The sequence below is a fragment of the Triturus cristatus genome, chromosome 11 (genome assembly GCF_964204655.1).
Source record: "Triturus cristatus chromosome 11, aTriCri1.1, whole genome shotgun sequence".
NCBI lineage: Eukaryota > Metazoa > Chordata > Amphibia > Caudata > Salamandridae > Triturus > Triturus cristatus.
Genome location: NC_140594.1, coordinates 418,319,465 through 418,333,750, shown reverse-complemented (window position 1 = coordinate 418,333,750; position 14,286 = coordinate 418,319,465). Strand labels below are relative to the sequence as shown.

The following is a 14,286-nucleotide window of genomic DNA, read 5'->3' as shown; positions in this document are numbered from 1 at the left end:
ATCGCTGGAAGAGGGGTCGCTCCCACCCTCCATGCGGGAGGCGTTCCTGGTCTCCCTACCTAAGCCGGACCGCGATCCCACGGCCCTGGGCTCCTACCGCCCTTTGGCGATGCTCAACGTCGACTACAAAATACTGGCGAAGGCACTAGTGGAGCGGTTAGCGCCGGTGGTCCCGCACCTGGTGCACTCTGACCAGAATGGGTTTGTCCCAGCGAGGTCCACGTCGCTCAATCTCAGACGATACTTTAGGGTGGCCGGTGAGGCGGTGCACAGATGGCCCAGAGCGGGGTGCCTCCTCCTTGACTTGGAGAAGGCGTTTGATTGCTTGGAGTGGGGATATCTGTCCACGGTGCTGTTGCAGTACGGACTGGATGGAGACTTCCTCCGGATGGTTGATCTACTCTACAGGAACCCCACGGTCCGTGTTCGGTTGGGCCCCCATGTCTCGGAGGCGGTGCCGGTGGGCCGGGGCACCAGACAGGGATGTCCCTTGTCCCCGCTGCTGTTCGCCCTGGTGATGGAGCCCCTGGCGGAGGCTCTGCGGACGACCCTGGGCGATGGTATACCACTGGGAGACGCGGTTCACCAGGTGTCGCTTTACGCGGACGATCTGCTGGTGTACGTCAGAGACGTAGGTAGTATGCCGGAGCGACTGGCCCCATTGCTGCGGTCCTTTGCCACTGTTTCGGGGCTTCGCGTGAACGCGGGTAAATCTTGTCTATACGCTTTCAGCGAGGAGACTGCGGACCCGGGTTACAGCCTGAATGGCACGCCGGTACAGTGGAGGGGCGGTACCTTCCGATACCTGGGGATACACATTTACCGATGCCCAACTGACTTGTTTGATGGCAACTTGGGGAGGGCGGTCACGGCGCTTGGGTCGCAGGTTGCCTTCTGGAATACGCTCCCGCTAACCACCACGGGCAGGGTGGCGCTCGCCAAAATGGTCATGCTCCCCCGTCTACTGTACTACTTTGTCAACCTGCCACTGTACGTCCCGCCCGCCTTCTTTGGCAGGCTCAACCGGATGCTGCGGGATTTTGTCTGGGGCAACGCCAGGCACAGGTTGGCACTAGCAAAGCTTTTCCTTCCGACGGATAAGGGTGGGCTGGCGGCGCCCTGCTTTGAGCATTACTACCTGGCGGCACAGCTGCAATGGATTGCCCGCTGGTTGGCCAACAGGGGCAGGGATGACACAGCCACGGAGGCTGCCCCCTACTCGCTAGAGCGTGTGACCGGGCTTTTCCACCCCTTGGCCGCGGTGGTGGGACCGATGCCGCTCCTCCTGGCAGTGGCGCACAGGTGCTTTAAGAGGGCCTTGTACCTCACGCGTGCGGCGGTACCATACGCGCCGGCGATACCCCTAGAGGGTTCTCCTGGAGGTGGGGGGGTGCTCGCGGCCCCCGTGCTGACGGGCTGGTGGGCGGCGGACGTGCACACGCTGGGGGACCTGTACAGGGATGGTGAGCTGATACCGTACGAGACCTTGGTGTCGGAGGACGGGCTCCCACCCGGCGGATTCCTCCTGCACCGCTCACTACTGGTGAGCCTGACCGCCAAATGGGGGAGCATGGCCACAGAACCTGCCCAACATCTGACCATGCAATATCTGCGTATCCCCCGCAATCTGCGGTTTCGCCAAATCCAGCTGTTCATAGTCCACAGGGCCTACCTCACACCTGAGCTGATTAACAGGTACTTTCACCGCGCGGATGCGCTCTGCCCTCGGTGCCGCGAGCTGGGGGCGGGGCTGCTACACATGCTGTGGGGCTGCCCTGTGCTGCACGCCTATTGGAGGGCGGTTAGTGGGCAGCTGCAGGGGAGTGTGGGGCGCAACGTTCCCTTTGACTGGCCCGAACACATCTTACACCAATTTACCAGATCGCCCAAAGACAAGGTAGTGTCCAGATTCCTGGACCTGGGGCTCGTGGTGGCGAAGCGCCTCATTACCAGGAGATGGAAGGCGCCCGACCAGCCGCACGCGAGGGCCTGGAGTTCCTCGTTTCAGGCATGGGCCAGAGCGGAGGGGACGGCCATCCGCAGGGAGGACACACTGGGGCTGCGGAGGGAGCCCATGGCGGACCGCTGGGAACAGTTGCTTGCTGAGTTTCGGCGCTCGGTGGGGGAGGGTACCACAGGCGACAGAGGTGAGGCCAGGCAAGATGGTAATGGCGCAGGCGGCGACGCAGTGTAGGCAGTCTCGCTGGCGAAACAGTATAGCCCCCATTGTCATTGGTCCACAGGTGAGGCGTTCGGGAACACTTGGGGATAGCTGCGCCAATTGGGGCTTGGAGGGGTGCCCCTGGAGTTGGAGGGGGGGGGGGGGTCGGGGGGGGTAGGAGCACACCATACACGTCAATGTACACGCTGCCTTTGTTATGGGTTTCTTCCTTTGTATTGCATGTAACCTTTTCGATTTTACCGACGCCTCAGTTGCATAGGCTAGTTTAGTTTTCCTGTACGGCTCCATGGCTGGTGGGTGGTGGGGTTGGCCCCTTCCCACGAGATGACATCTGAACTCCTAAGGGTGAAGTGACTGGATCTCAGGAGGGCGGTGGCGGGCGCGCTAGCAGACACTAGGTTGTCCCCCCCCCCCTCTTGACAGTTGGCATGATTTACCAGCCTGTATAAGTTTCTGACCCGATATATGTGAAATGTGATGCCGTACGATATGCTCATGTATTATGATCTAAACTTAATAAAAATAGATTTGCAAAAAAAAAATAAAAACATGCCCCCTCCACCCCCCCAAACAAGCTTGGAACCCGCACTTTTTTTCTTTACAGCAGATCCTCCACAAATTTTCAGCAAAATGAAAAAAACATGTTTTTCTGGCATTTCACCACCAGGCCTAGTAGTTTGGGGTAACCTACCCCTCCCTGTGTCTTTTTTTTTTTTTTTTTTTTTTTTTTTTAAATTAAACGTCTAGGGTCCTAAGATAGCTGCTTCCACTGGTTGATGGGGTGACAGCCAATCAGATCGCAGCTTGAGATCTGTTGGGTCCGTGGAGCTACATGGCATGACATATACATTTTTTTTACCTTCCTTTCTCCCAAAGCACTCTTTCCGAACTAAGATCTATCTTTCTGCCAAATCTGGTATTCATTCGTTCAGTGGTTTGGGCTGTAGCGGAGTCTAAAATTCCTATGGACAAATGAATGGGAAAAATGCGTTTTGGGACCCTCTCCCCTTTTCTTGGCCCCCGCTTGATGGATCACCCCAAAACTTTCCATGCCCAAACTAGTAAAGAAAAAAGTAGCACTTATTTGGAAAGTTTTGTGGAGACTAGTCAAGCGGAGCCAAAGTAGCAACACATAAAGGTATTTCCTATGGAAACACAATCCTAAATATAACTAGCCAGTGTTGACCGCTGTGGTTCGACATTCCAGTGGTGAAGTAAGCACCCACACTTTTCCCAAGATGCCTGGGTGATTCCTTATGTCAGAAATCCACTGGGCAAGGCCTTGCTTGGGAAAGAGGGAGCCTTTGTAAGCGTTGCTATAGGATACCAAGAATTGATTTGAATTTCAAGATGTTGTCCTTGTCAGTGATTCCTCCCTCGACTATCTCATCAACGGTGATTCCTTCATCGTCCATCAGTGGTGCCCCAGAGCCTTCTAGCCATCAGCATGTCCTTAACACATACCATTTCACCAATTACTGCCTCCACGTGCATTAGAAAGCAATCAAGGGCCAAACGTTGCAGATGTCAGTGGACTGGACAGTGACCGTTAGGAATCCATCAATGGCTCAGAAGCCCCTTTCGCTGCCCTCAGGTGTCTGTGTGTGTGCCCCTACCCTCTCACTTCCAGATGTAAATGAAGCCTGTTCTTATCAAGGGTGTGAAAATAAATTCTAGGATGTGTCATTTCAGATAATATTGAACACCCAGAAGTCTGATGTTCTAACTTATGCTATACTTTTCCCATCAACATGCTTGGAAGATGGAGGGATGTGAAGCCTCAGAAGTCAGGCTCATCCAACTTGCTTCTTCGACTTGCGCAAGATGAAGCCCCTTAACCTCTTTAGGCATAACAATCAGACACATGCTATGTGGGCTGAACATAGGAAGTGTGTGAGACAAAGGCTGTGGAAGAGGGCATACAGCTTTTCTCCCCCCTCTGTCCTCCTGTAGCTGACAGTGTCACTGCAGATTCGGAATGAGGGAGGCTGATTCCCCATAGCTCTCAAGTTTCCCTCAGCTTTGCTGAACTAAGATAAGCAGTTTGGCAGGGCAGAGGAAAAATCAGGGGCTGACTTCAGTCTCCTGTAAGAACTCTGGTTGTGTGAACATGCTAGCAATTGTCGGGCACAGATGGCAATAGCTACGAAAGGGACAGAAGCTTCGGAGGTACGAGGGAATACTAGATCCCCCTGTGTCTTCAGAGAGGCTTTTTTTTAGTTTTTCTGTTATGATATTCCATTCTGATGGGGTGGGCTATATCGGCCATTAAAGTTCTGCTCATATGTGGTAGGTGAAGTTGTACAACCGGAATGCAAAACTGGGGTGGACCTTTAATGGTGGGTAGAGCCTGCTGTGGTAGGCTATAAGGCTTTGCTAAATATCCATATCATGCAAGATTAAAACCTGAGGATAAGGGGTTTCTAAGTGACCTGCCTTGCATCTAAATAGGGGTCAACATGTTTCCACTCCTCAGTATTATACACGCACGGAATGACCCCCAATGATGAATGATGTTACGAAGTATGGTCTGCGTCCATTTGTCATCCTAACCTAGACTAAAGTATCATTAAATAAACCATCCTTTGAACTCTTGAAAATCTCTAGAATCCCTCATTCTTTGTATACATTGCCAGCTAGGGTGAATGTACTGTGGCCCCTCTAAAACGACCGTCCATCAACTGGCTGCAATTTAAGTCCTCTGATGTGCATCAAATACAGTAAACCAAATGAGGCAAGAACTTTCCATCCAATCCCTTAGTTTATTTAGTTGATTCGCATGTCAGAACACAAAAATGCCAAAATATACAAAATCAAACATTTCTTTGCTTGTAAACAGAAATACATTACGAGCAAGCTAAAATCAAGGTGCGTGGCCCTCCCCCATTTACAGTACAATACTATTAGGCAATCGACCGCTTCATTGTATCCCACAGGTTTAAGAGAAACAAAAACAAGGTGAATGGTACAAAACCTGCACAGTCTCAATTAGAGAAACATTAATAAACACAAAAACCTAAAAAGAATAAAGTGTCTTTACAACTCTTGAAAGATCCCTGGAGGGACTGTGCACAAGGGTTACAGAGGGCGAGAATTCGGATTTTAATTAATAACATTTCACAATATGAATGGCAAGATGGGCACGGCAAGATGGGCACGTCAATATAGGGAGACTGTGGAATTCAGGCCGTATCTAAGCAGGAGAGACTGTATGGTATTGCAAAGGGAAAGTCATTTATATAGGTAGAATTGAAGCAATTTCCAAGCTGCACAGAATTTCGAATACAACACCGTTTCATATGGCGACCACTTCGCTCAGGGGAAAATCACTGATCTGATATTCCAGAGTAAAAAGAATTTAAGTGCCATAGTCAGGTCCTCATTGCTGCTGAAGCAAGGCAAACATATAAGACAATTCAGTCAACCTTTGCTGCGACGAACCACAGTGTTGTCTCTTAGGTAAGCTTGATCACTTTCCTTAATTAAGCCAGAAATGGTATAGCAGATTATAGTAAAGCACTGGTGAAACACGGAGTGGAACACAATATGTTCTCTTAATGACAAATCTGCTACTATGGCACAGCAAAGGTTAACAATTGTTCCTCAAAATCAGTTCTCAACAAAGCCCTCAACAGTATCACTCTACCAATATATATTACAGACCTCCAAGTTGTTCTAATATGGCAAGGGACAGAATAGGTGGTGACATCACTCTAAGGGACAGGCTATTGGAAAGAAAAAATGGAGTGCTACGCAACTTTATCCCAGGACAAGGAGAAATTTGTGTCACTGAGCAGATTAGCATGATTTGCAACAACTACGGATTTCCAGCTTTTTATAATATAAATACTTCTACTAAGGCGAGGCTTTTAATGCAATTCCAATCAACACACATGGAGATACAGTGATTTTCGGCAAATAACACAATTTGGCCAAGTCAACACACCACCCTCAGAACCCAAGCTACTGGTTTCACAATCAACAGCTTGGCCGGTAGTTCATATCTCCTTCTCTTCATGTTGAATTTCCTACACATGGAGGCATCATTGCACAAGACCTCCCCCACAGTTGCTCTAGAGACAGAGGTGTGATAACATGAGAAACAATAAGTGTAAAGTTGTAAATGTATGACATGCTCGTTGCCTCCTTCTCTGAATATCTTTTAATCCACAATCTTGCCCAATTAAAAAATATAAACCTGTAAAATGATGATCAGGTTGCATAAAAACCAGCATGCATCACAATGAGGAAAACTAAAACAATGTCTTTGTTGTCCAGCGGTTGGTATGAGGCAGGTTTTAATTATTAAAAACCAAAAGTCAATAATGTAAAATCAAAATAACCAAATGAAAATAGTTTTAGGCAAAAAACAAAATCTTAAAACGAGCAATTGCAAGCATCCACACTTCACCTAAGGCAATTGTTGCAAAGCAGGTGAAGACACTGCAAACCTTGGTGCATTTTCACCGTAATACTTAAAAAAAAATAAGAGAATTTTAAACACTGCAGACATAAAGTGATCTTGCCTTGAAGCAGAAAACTATATATTAACTTAGCATTTCTTATATAAGGCGGAATATATTAAAAATCTCTATTCCCAGACACCATGCCCTTCCCTTCAACATTAAAAATGTATAATATAAAAGATAGCCACAGCATGTACTGTTCTCTTGCATCTAAAGAAGGTCCTGTGATGTAAGCCATCATTGAAAAGCAAAAACATATGGGCTACGGCACCTTTCACATTTAGAAGTTTCACACGGACAAAAGGGAGTACAAAGTACAAGACCTGACGACACAACCTACCCTCTCAAGAAACGCAGTAAACTCCAGTAAAGTGGTAAAACCAACCTTCAGCATGAAGCCAATGCTCTGTAAACACAGCTAGGAGCAAATCTCTCGCCACTTCTCAGGGCGGCTTCCATGAATTTTTCACCTATATAGCCAACCAAAGGGGGCGTAACAGTCGCCAACAACTAACATATCAGTGTTTTGCAACTGGTCTGAGGTGCCTAGCATTAAAAAAAAAAAAAAGCAGGAGACAGGCATAGAAAAGTAATTTGATATAGGTGACAACCAAAATATCTCAAGACAACCATGTCACACATCTTGTATAAAAGTCTCCCGTCTCCTCTCCCACCATCATAGTGAGATCTCCCACACTGTACCAGGTAGGCCTGGATTGGCCAGATTGTTCTCACACCGGAATCAGAACTATGAACTGCAATGTGTGAAAGCGGCAAAGGATTCATTTCCCTAAGGCGATGATTGTGAACAAACAACCCAAAAACATACATAGACTGTAGGATGATTGTGGTCAAGCAATGCAAAAGCATACATAGACTGCATCTGGCATGTCAGATAAAGTGGCAGGCAATACACAAATCTGCAAAAAGCTTATTTACACAGTAAGAACGTGAGCGGAGTTGACAAATGGCCTTCTTTGGCTCTTCCTCGATTGAACCAAATGTCTTAATACTTCAACCCTTACTGCCGGAAGTGAAAGATTCCCTACCCGAGGAATGACTAAAAAAGGAACCCATCCTGAAATAGGCCTTACAGTCTATTTTTCAGGCTTTACTAACAAAACCACTAACAAAGTTTCCCTATACAATCATCAGTGAGAGAGGGCAAGATGAGCTCAAAGATCATTTGAAAATAAAAGGAGACCTCTGTTACCAAAGTGGACTACACCTAAGAGGCACAGAGGAGAGAAGCTGGCAGATTCCACAGCCTTAAAGACAGAGGTGCGTTGGCACTTGTATGCACTCCAGAACACTGAGCCAAACAGAGCATGCACTGTAAGTAATGTGAACACAGATCTACAAATGCACCACTAGGTAAGTCAAATATTCAGGACCTTGACTTTCTGCTAAATATCCGACGCAGCTAAGCAATTTTCTTGGCCAGTCTCAATTACCTTTTATCGAAGACAATTTCACCATAATCGGTTGGTAAGAGTAATGCAGGTGCAGCTTCCTTAAAAGTTGAGGTTGTTAGTGTTTAATTTTTCACCCATCCCGGCATCTCTATTCACTATTGCACTCCCCACAAACCTGAGTTTCTTCTACCTAATCCGTCTTTCACATTCACCATAAAAAAACACATAAACCACTTTCCCACAAACGCTCAATCTCACTCATTTCTCTTCCCTTACTTCATCTCACTCAGCCTCTGCCTGTCTCTATCTCCCACCATACAGTGTCAAATCTTAATCAGACAGCAGCTACTTGGGGGCGTGGGTTGATGCTGCATGGTCCTATTTTACTGCAGTCAATCATGAGTAGTGCAAGGTGTAACAGCTTTGCCAGGGGCAGGGTCTCCTCAGCCAGGAACCAAGTGGGTGAAAATCAATCATCCTCAGCGACTGCTCAGACTACAAGAATGGGCAGGTCCAAATACATTGCCTACATTTATGATATAGGAGCTAAACATTGTTATATCTCCGCACCGCTTTGTGACCTCAGACCTTTATAGACAAGCTGTATAGTGGTGAAGCTCTTGAGGTACAAATAAGCAGATTATGTGCTCATGTTTTGCAATACTTTATTCCTCCTCTGTCCCAAAGCCACAGCCATTAGATTGATGGCTAACGGTAAAGGCAGACTATAAAGCGTAGCAAGTTAAGCCACTACGGATCTCAGCCGAAAAGAATACAGATATACTTTCTGAATGATTCAGGAGCTTGCTTTCTCTTCAGCCCAGCTTTAGTTCTTTGAAAATCCCATTCTCATATTCCGCATTGCAAACTTATTTCTTAGACCACTCAACTTCATATTAGACACAACAGTCTTTTGTTCTTCTAACACTGAATAATTTGAGCCATATCCAATATATCAGGGGGAGTAGTTCCTCGTAAATGGGAAAAACTACAGACAGGTGGAATTGAACAGTCAACCACCAGGGTCTCAGGGTATCCACCAGGTCAGACCTTGTTTCCCTCACACGCCTGGTAGGTTGTCATGCTTCATAAATGGGCACTACTCGTCAAGCCAGCGATGTAATGCCTGGTGGCTCTTTGTCGGAAAGCATTAGATCTGTTATAGCCATTAGATGAGTGCATATGAGTAACTTGTGTAAGAAATAGGGTGGTGATGAGGGTGTGGATTAAATAGCCTAAGTTAACCAAGGGGAATTTTTATGGGGTGCTGGTACCTTGGGGAAATAAAAACAGCGGAGCTATCTTCTAGTAATAATGTACCAATACAGCTATCAATAAAGGTGATAATGTGATAAGGACATGTTGCATGCCTCAATCTGCCAGGAGAGTCAAATCGCATTTCATCAGGATCGAAGATGATTCACTCATACCCTATATTATTGAGACATCCTTTAAATTGAAGGGTTGTCACTGGTGAAGTACAATACTGCACATAATTTGATACAGGGAGCCAATTCCACAGGGATGTTTAGAAATACTAGCCCCTTAGGTTAGATAGAGGGCCCCGGCGTAGCTCAGGGACAGTTGGTCATCGCGGGTCATTCTCACTCTACCTACCCTCCTCTGTCTACCTGAAAAAGGATGGAATTGGCCCCCTGCATCAAACCAGGTGCAGTATCGTACTTCACCAAAGTCAACCTTTCTATTTAAAAGGTGTCTCACTGAATAATATAGGGTATGAGTGAATCATCTTCGGTCCTGATGAAATGCCATTTGATCCTCCTGGCAGATTGAGGCATGAAACATGTTGAGCCTACCATATCACCTTGATTGATAGCTGTCTTGGTACACTTGTTACTAGAAGATAGCTCCGCTGTTTTTATTTAGCCAAGGTACCAGCACCCCATAAAAATTCCCCTTGGTTACCTTAGGCTATTTTATTCACACCCTTGTCACTACCCTATTTCTTACACTAGTCCCTCACATGAACTCATCTAACGTCTATAACAGATCTAAAGGTCTCCGACAAAGAGCACCCAGGCCCGTCGGGCATTGCAGCGCTGGCTTGACGAGGAGCACCCAATGATTAAGCATGACACCCTTGCAGGTGTGTGAGGGCAACAAGATCTGACCTGACTGATCCCCTGGGATCCCTGTGGTCAACGGTCTGCGGTTTTCCCCATTTACGGGGCATTACTCCCCTTGATATATTTGATCAGGTATTTGAGGAGGAGCATGGGTGTAGGACCTCTTCAAATAATTAGCTCTTCGTCCCTCCTGTCTTGATATATAATTTGTGCCATACTCATGAATTAATCAGCAAGCGCCTTCCAGATATATATATTCAGGACAAGTAGGTGAAGTTTAAAAAGCAGGTCTGAAAATTAGCACAGAAACAAATAAAAATATCTATAAGGGTTTCTAATCTGCTGTAAAACAATGCCCTCTGTGATTTCATGAATACTTTGGTCCTTTGGTGTATATCTGCCATACAACCCCAAAATATCCAAAATCTCTCCGACCCAGACAAATTTATAAAAAGAAACTAAACTTTCATATTCTTATGTCTATACCATAAACAAACTAGACTCTGTGCAATAAAAAATAGAACATAAAATTTAAGGTTCACTTCAAAGTCAAAATCGTGGGGCAAGCTTCACAAAAATGTCTATAAAGCAAAAGCATCTAACATGCATTCCAGTCACATGTCACTCTCCTTTGGCTATAACAGGCAAGGTATCGACTCCAACATGCCCAATAATACTTTCAGATGGCAGCCTGTAAAAATAATTTGAAATATTTAGCAAACAACACAATTGCAACTGGCGTGACCTTAAATTGGCCTATGCCACTTTTGGCAATGGTGATACTCATTCACAGGACTGTACTTTCCACTCCATGACAAGTTAAGACGTTTTGATGACCGCAGCCAGAGTCAAGCAGCGAGGTTTGTTCACACCGTTACTCCAAAAAAGGGAGCGGCCTTTGGAACTATTTCACAAATCCTTGCTTCATAAAAGAATAACCCACCAAATTCAAATGTAAAATGTGCAAACAAAACTCACTACTAGGTTAACAACATTATTACCAATCAGGCACCTATCCGTTCAGGCAGCTGAGAATAAAGGAGGCAAAATAAACAGAGGATCTGCCTAGATTTGTCTCGGAGTGAAAAGTCAAACACAGAGTAGCACGTGTGCATCAGTTCCAGCATGAGTCACAAGTTTCCACTTTAGCTTCAGCTGCAGCATGTGCCACGGGAGACCCTTTTGTTTTAGCTGCCGCCATGTTACAGGAGTGAGAGTGGACAGAGACTGTGAAGCCACCAAGTGGAATTCTCCAATAAAGCGCCTCCGGTATAGTTGTGCCTGTGCAGCAACACAGGCATCATAGTGCAAAGCCTACAAGATTCCCCTCTGACCCATTCCACTCAAAAGAATTTAAACTATATTGTCTGTATTGGCTCAGTTCAATGTTCCTGCGTTGTACCCTCTCCACATCACAATTTTCGCCGATGAAACACCATTCTCCAATAGCTCCTGGTGGTAGTGACTCAAATCTGGAATAAAAAGGGAAAATAAAGGTATTGTTGGTAAAGTTATATTAAAACAAGTTCACTCATATGCTTTGACAGTAAAGTGCCTGTTGCTACACACTGTGTATTCCCAATCAATTTCTACATAAACACAAGTGTTAAAGAAGCCTCTACAGATAAAAAAAAAAAAAATCTCCAGGGCTATGGGTAGCGACTAGCAGAAATGAAGCTCAACTACAATTTAAATAGGAGGTACCTGCCAGCAAGCTCTGACCTCTTGCTAAAACAAGAGTGTACAGAAAGGTGAGCAAGTATTTGTGAAGGATCAGTAAAAGCGTGAAGACAAAAATATCGTTATAAAAAAAAATATTTTATGTGAAATAACAAACCACTAATATTCTTTTTTTAGACTTTTTCCAGCCTGTCTTTCTTATATGTAAATCCTGCGTTTTACAACAAACTAGGCATTGGTTATTAACCCACAATATAGTATGTCTTTTGAAGGAGCTCACAATTAGGGTTGCTAGACTTACGACAATGCTGCCGAATGTTATCCGTCCTGCTCATTACTTGGCAACACTCTTTCCCCGAAAGCAGTGTATCGCAAGAGTACAGCCGTTAGGCGGCTATTGTTCAATAATCCCAATTTCCACTTTTGACAAGATAAATGGCCAGGGCCGTAGTGGGAACCCAGAGCAGCCCTGGCAATTTTGACGGACCAGCCCCCCCGCTGCTTTCGTTACTGGGGGCCGATATAGCAGCACAGGTGTAAAAACCGGCCCCCCATTAACAACAAGCATTGGCATAGCCAATACTTCTCGCCTTTGGGACCTTATATGTATTTAGCCACGCAGCACATTATCCTGGGAGGTACAACATCTACTGTTACTTCACGTGCCAAAAACGTCCTGCTGGACACACGCATGAGAGTCCAGCAACTGAAACAAGTGGAAACGATGAGACCGAAACAATGAGCTTAATTATGCTAGTGAAAACCCATTGAATCAGTGGATGAGCATTACAACCAAGCTGGTCTCCTTTTGATTAAGTAAGAAGTGTGGTCTACTTACTGAAGAAATGGAGACATCTGCAGAGACCCTTGCATTGCACATTTAAATCACTCAACAAGCCAATTCACCACAACACCTAGTGTTCGCCAACGAGCACCCTGAATGCCCAAATCCCTTCCTCTAATGGTTTTAGGGGGCATAAGACACAACATACACATGGTATGTGAGCTTGAACGATGTATTGGTGTGCAAGAATTGTTATTGAGAAAATCTGTTGCAAGCGTCATCTTCCAAACCCTGCCTTAGAAAAGTAGCTTTGGTATTTGTATAATTCTTCAAGCTGAAGGCATGATTGGTACCTGTGGCCTACAGAGCAAGTTTTCCCAATACGACTACACCAGTGCTGGCCTCACTTATTGATGGGAACCAGCAGTGCGCATGTGAAGACATTTACTGATGAAATGACAGTTCTGGTTATTGCACATGAATGACGCTTTAATGACAGAAAAGCAGATTGTAATTTGAATTGCGTTCCTGGGCACGCCGCACATTATCTGCTGAATCTCTGTAATCATTGTATTGCGTTGTGTTAGTATTTATATATGCTTTGAACAGCCCATGTAAGTCCTGAAGTGTATTTAGTGTTGTCAATTGCATTATTTATATAGTGCTCCAAATTAGTGTCTTTTCACATTTTTTTCAATTACTTGATTTTTGTTGCCTGTTTTAATCTCTGCGTAAAATTCTATTTTAATGTGGACTGAAAACTTCAGCAAAGCAGAGCAGAGCAGAACACCTGTGACTGGGATTTGATTGGACACACCTATGGGGTTTGGATGGATGAGAGAATGTCTTTGGGTTGGGAGGTCTGGCTGGTGGGCAGAAACAGATCTATGCATAAAAGAAGAAAAGAAATAGAATAAAAGTGGATGTATATCAAAGCACATATTGGGACAGAGTTCTGGCTCTAGAATCTTACTTACTACCAAGTGGTCAATTAATACACCAGCCTTTTGCAATCACACTTCATCGAAGGATTGTTCAAGGTCCAGCACGGGTCTCTCAAGCTTCATTTTTGAAGGGAAACAAACTGTGTCAAGCCTGGGAGGGAGCCGCTTGTTTCAGTTATATTTGCAGGGCTTGGGTTACTGTTGACTCGTGATGCAGGTGGCATGTCTACTGCAATGGTGAGGAAGCTGCCTGCATGTCAGGTGAGACTGTATTGTTACTTTTAGTCCTCGCACTCAATTAAAAATGTTTCTTTTGTTAGATGCTGTATACGGCTTCTCTGACAGTGCTCTGTGGAGGACTCGTGCTTCCTGCACTAAGCAGATAATTACTTACCAAGTTCCGCGCTCTGTCGGAGGTACAGTGATTAGAGCTGCCTCACAAACGTTTGCATATTTTCAAGTTAATTTCCACTGCTATTGGTAAAAGCAGCTCTTTTCTGCTCATCCCTTCCCTAGCTTTCCTTAGGCGTCAGAGGCTGGCCGGCTCACTGAGCCACTCTTGGTTACTCAGCGAGTCTGATTCATTTTGCAACATTTCTTCTGTCAGCCTGTTAATTCTCAAATGCATGATGACAAGGGGGCAGATAAGATTCTTCCTGTTTCTTTAGCTGTCAGTGCAGTATTTCGCGAGCATCTTGAGTTGCAACCGGTGAGCATTTGAAGAGCAG

General features: G+C 45.6%; 1 protein-coding gene across 1 annotated transcript in view; it reads right to left on the bottom strand.

Annotated features, from left to right (window-relative positions):
- Window positions 1-10,002: 10,002 nt before the first annotated feature.
- The window catches only part of TGOLN2 (trans-golgi network protein 2), a 145,681-nt gene continuing 141,397 nt past the window's right edge, over window positions 10,003-14,286 (bottom strand). Inside the window, exon 4 of the mRNA XM_085636166.1 lies at window positions 10,003-11,622. Within this exon, the coding sequence (XP_085492292.1) occupies window positions 11,617-11,622 (6 nt within the window). The 3' untranslated portion in view covers window positions 10,003-11,616. The remainder of the gene's footprint in view (window positions 11,623-14,286) is intronic.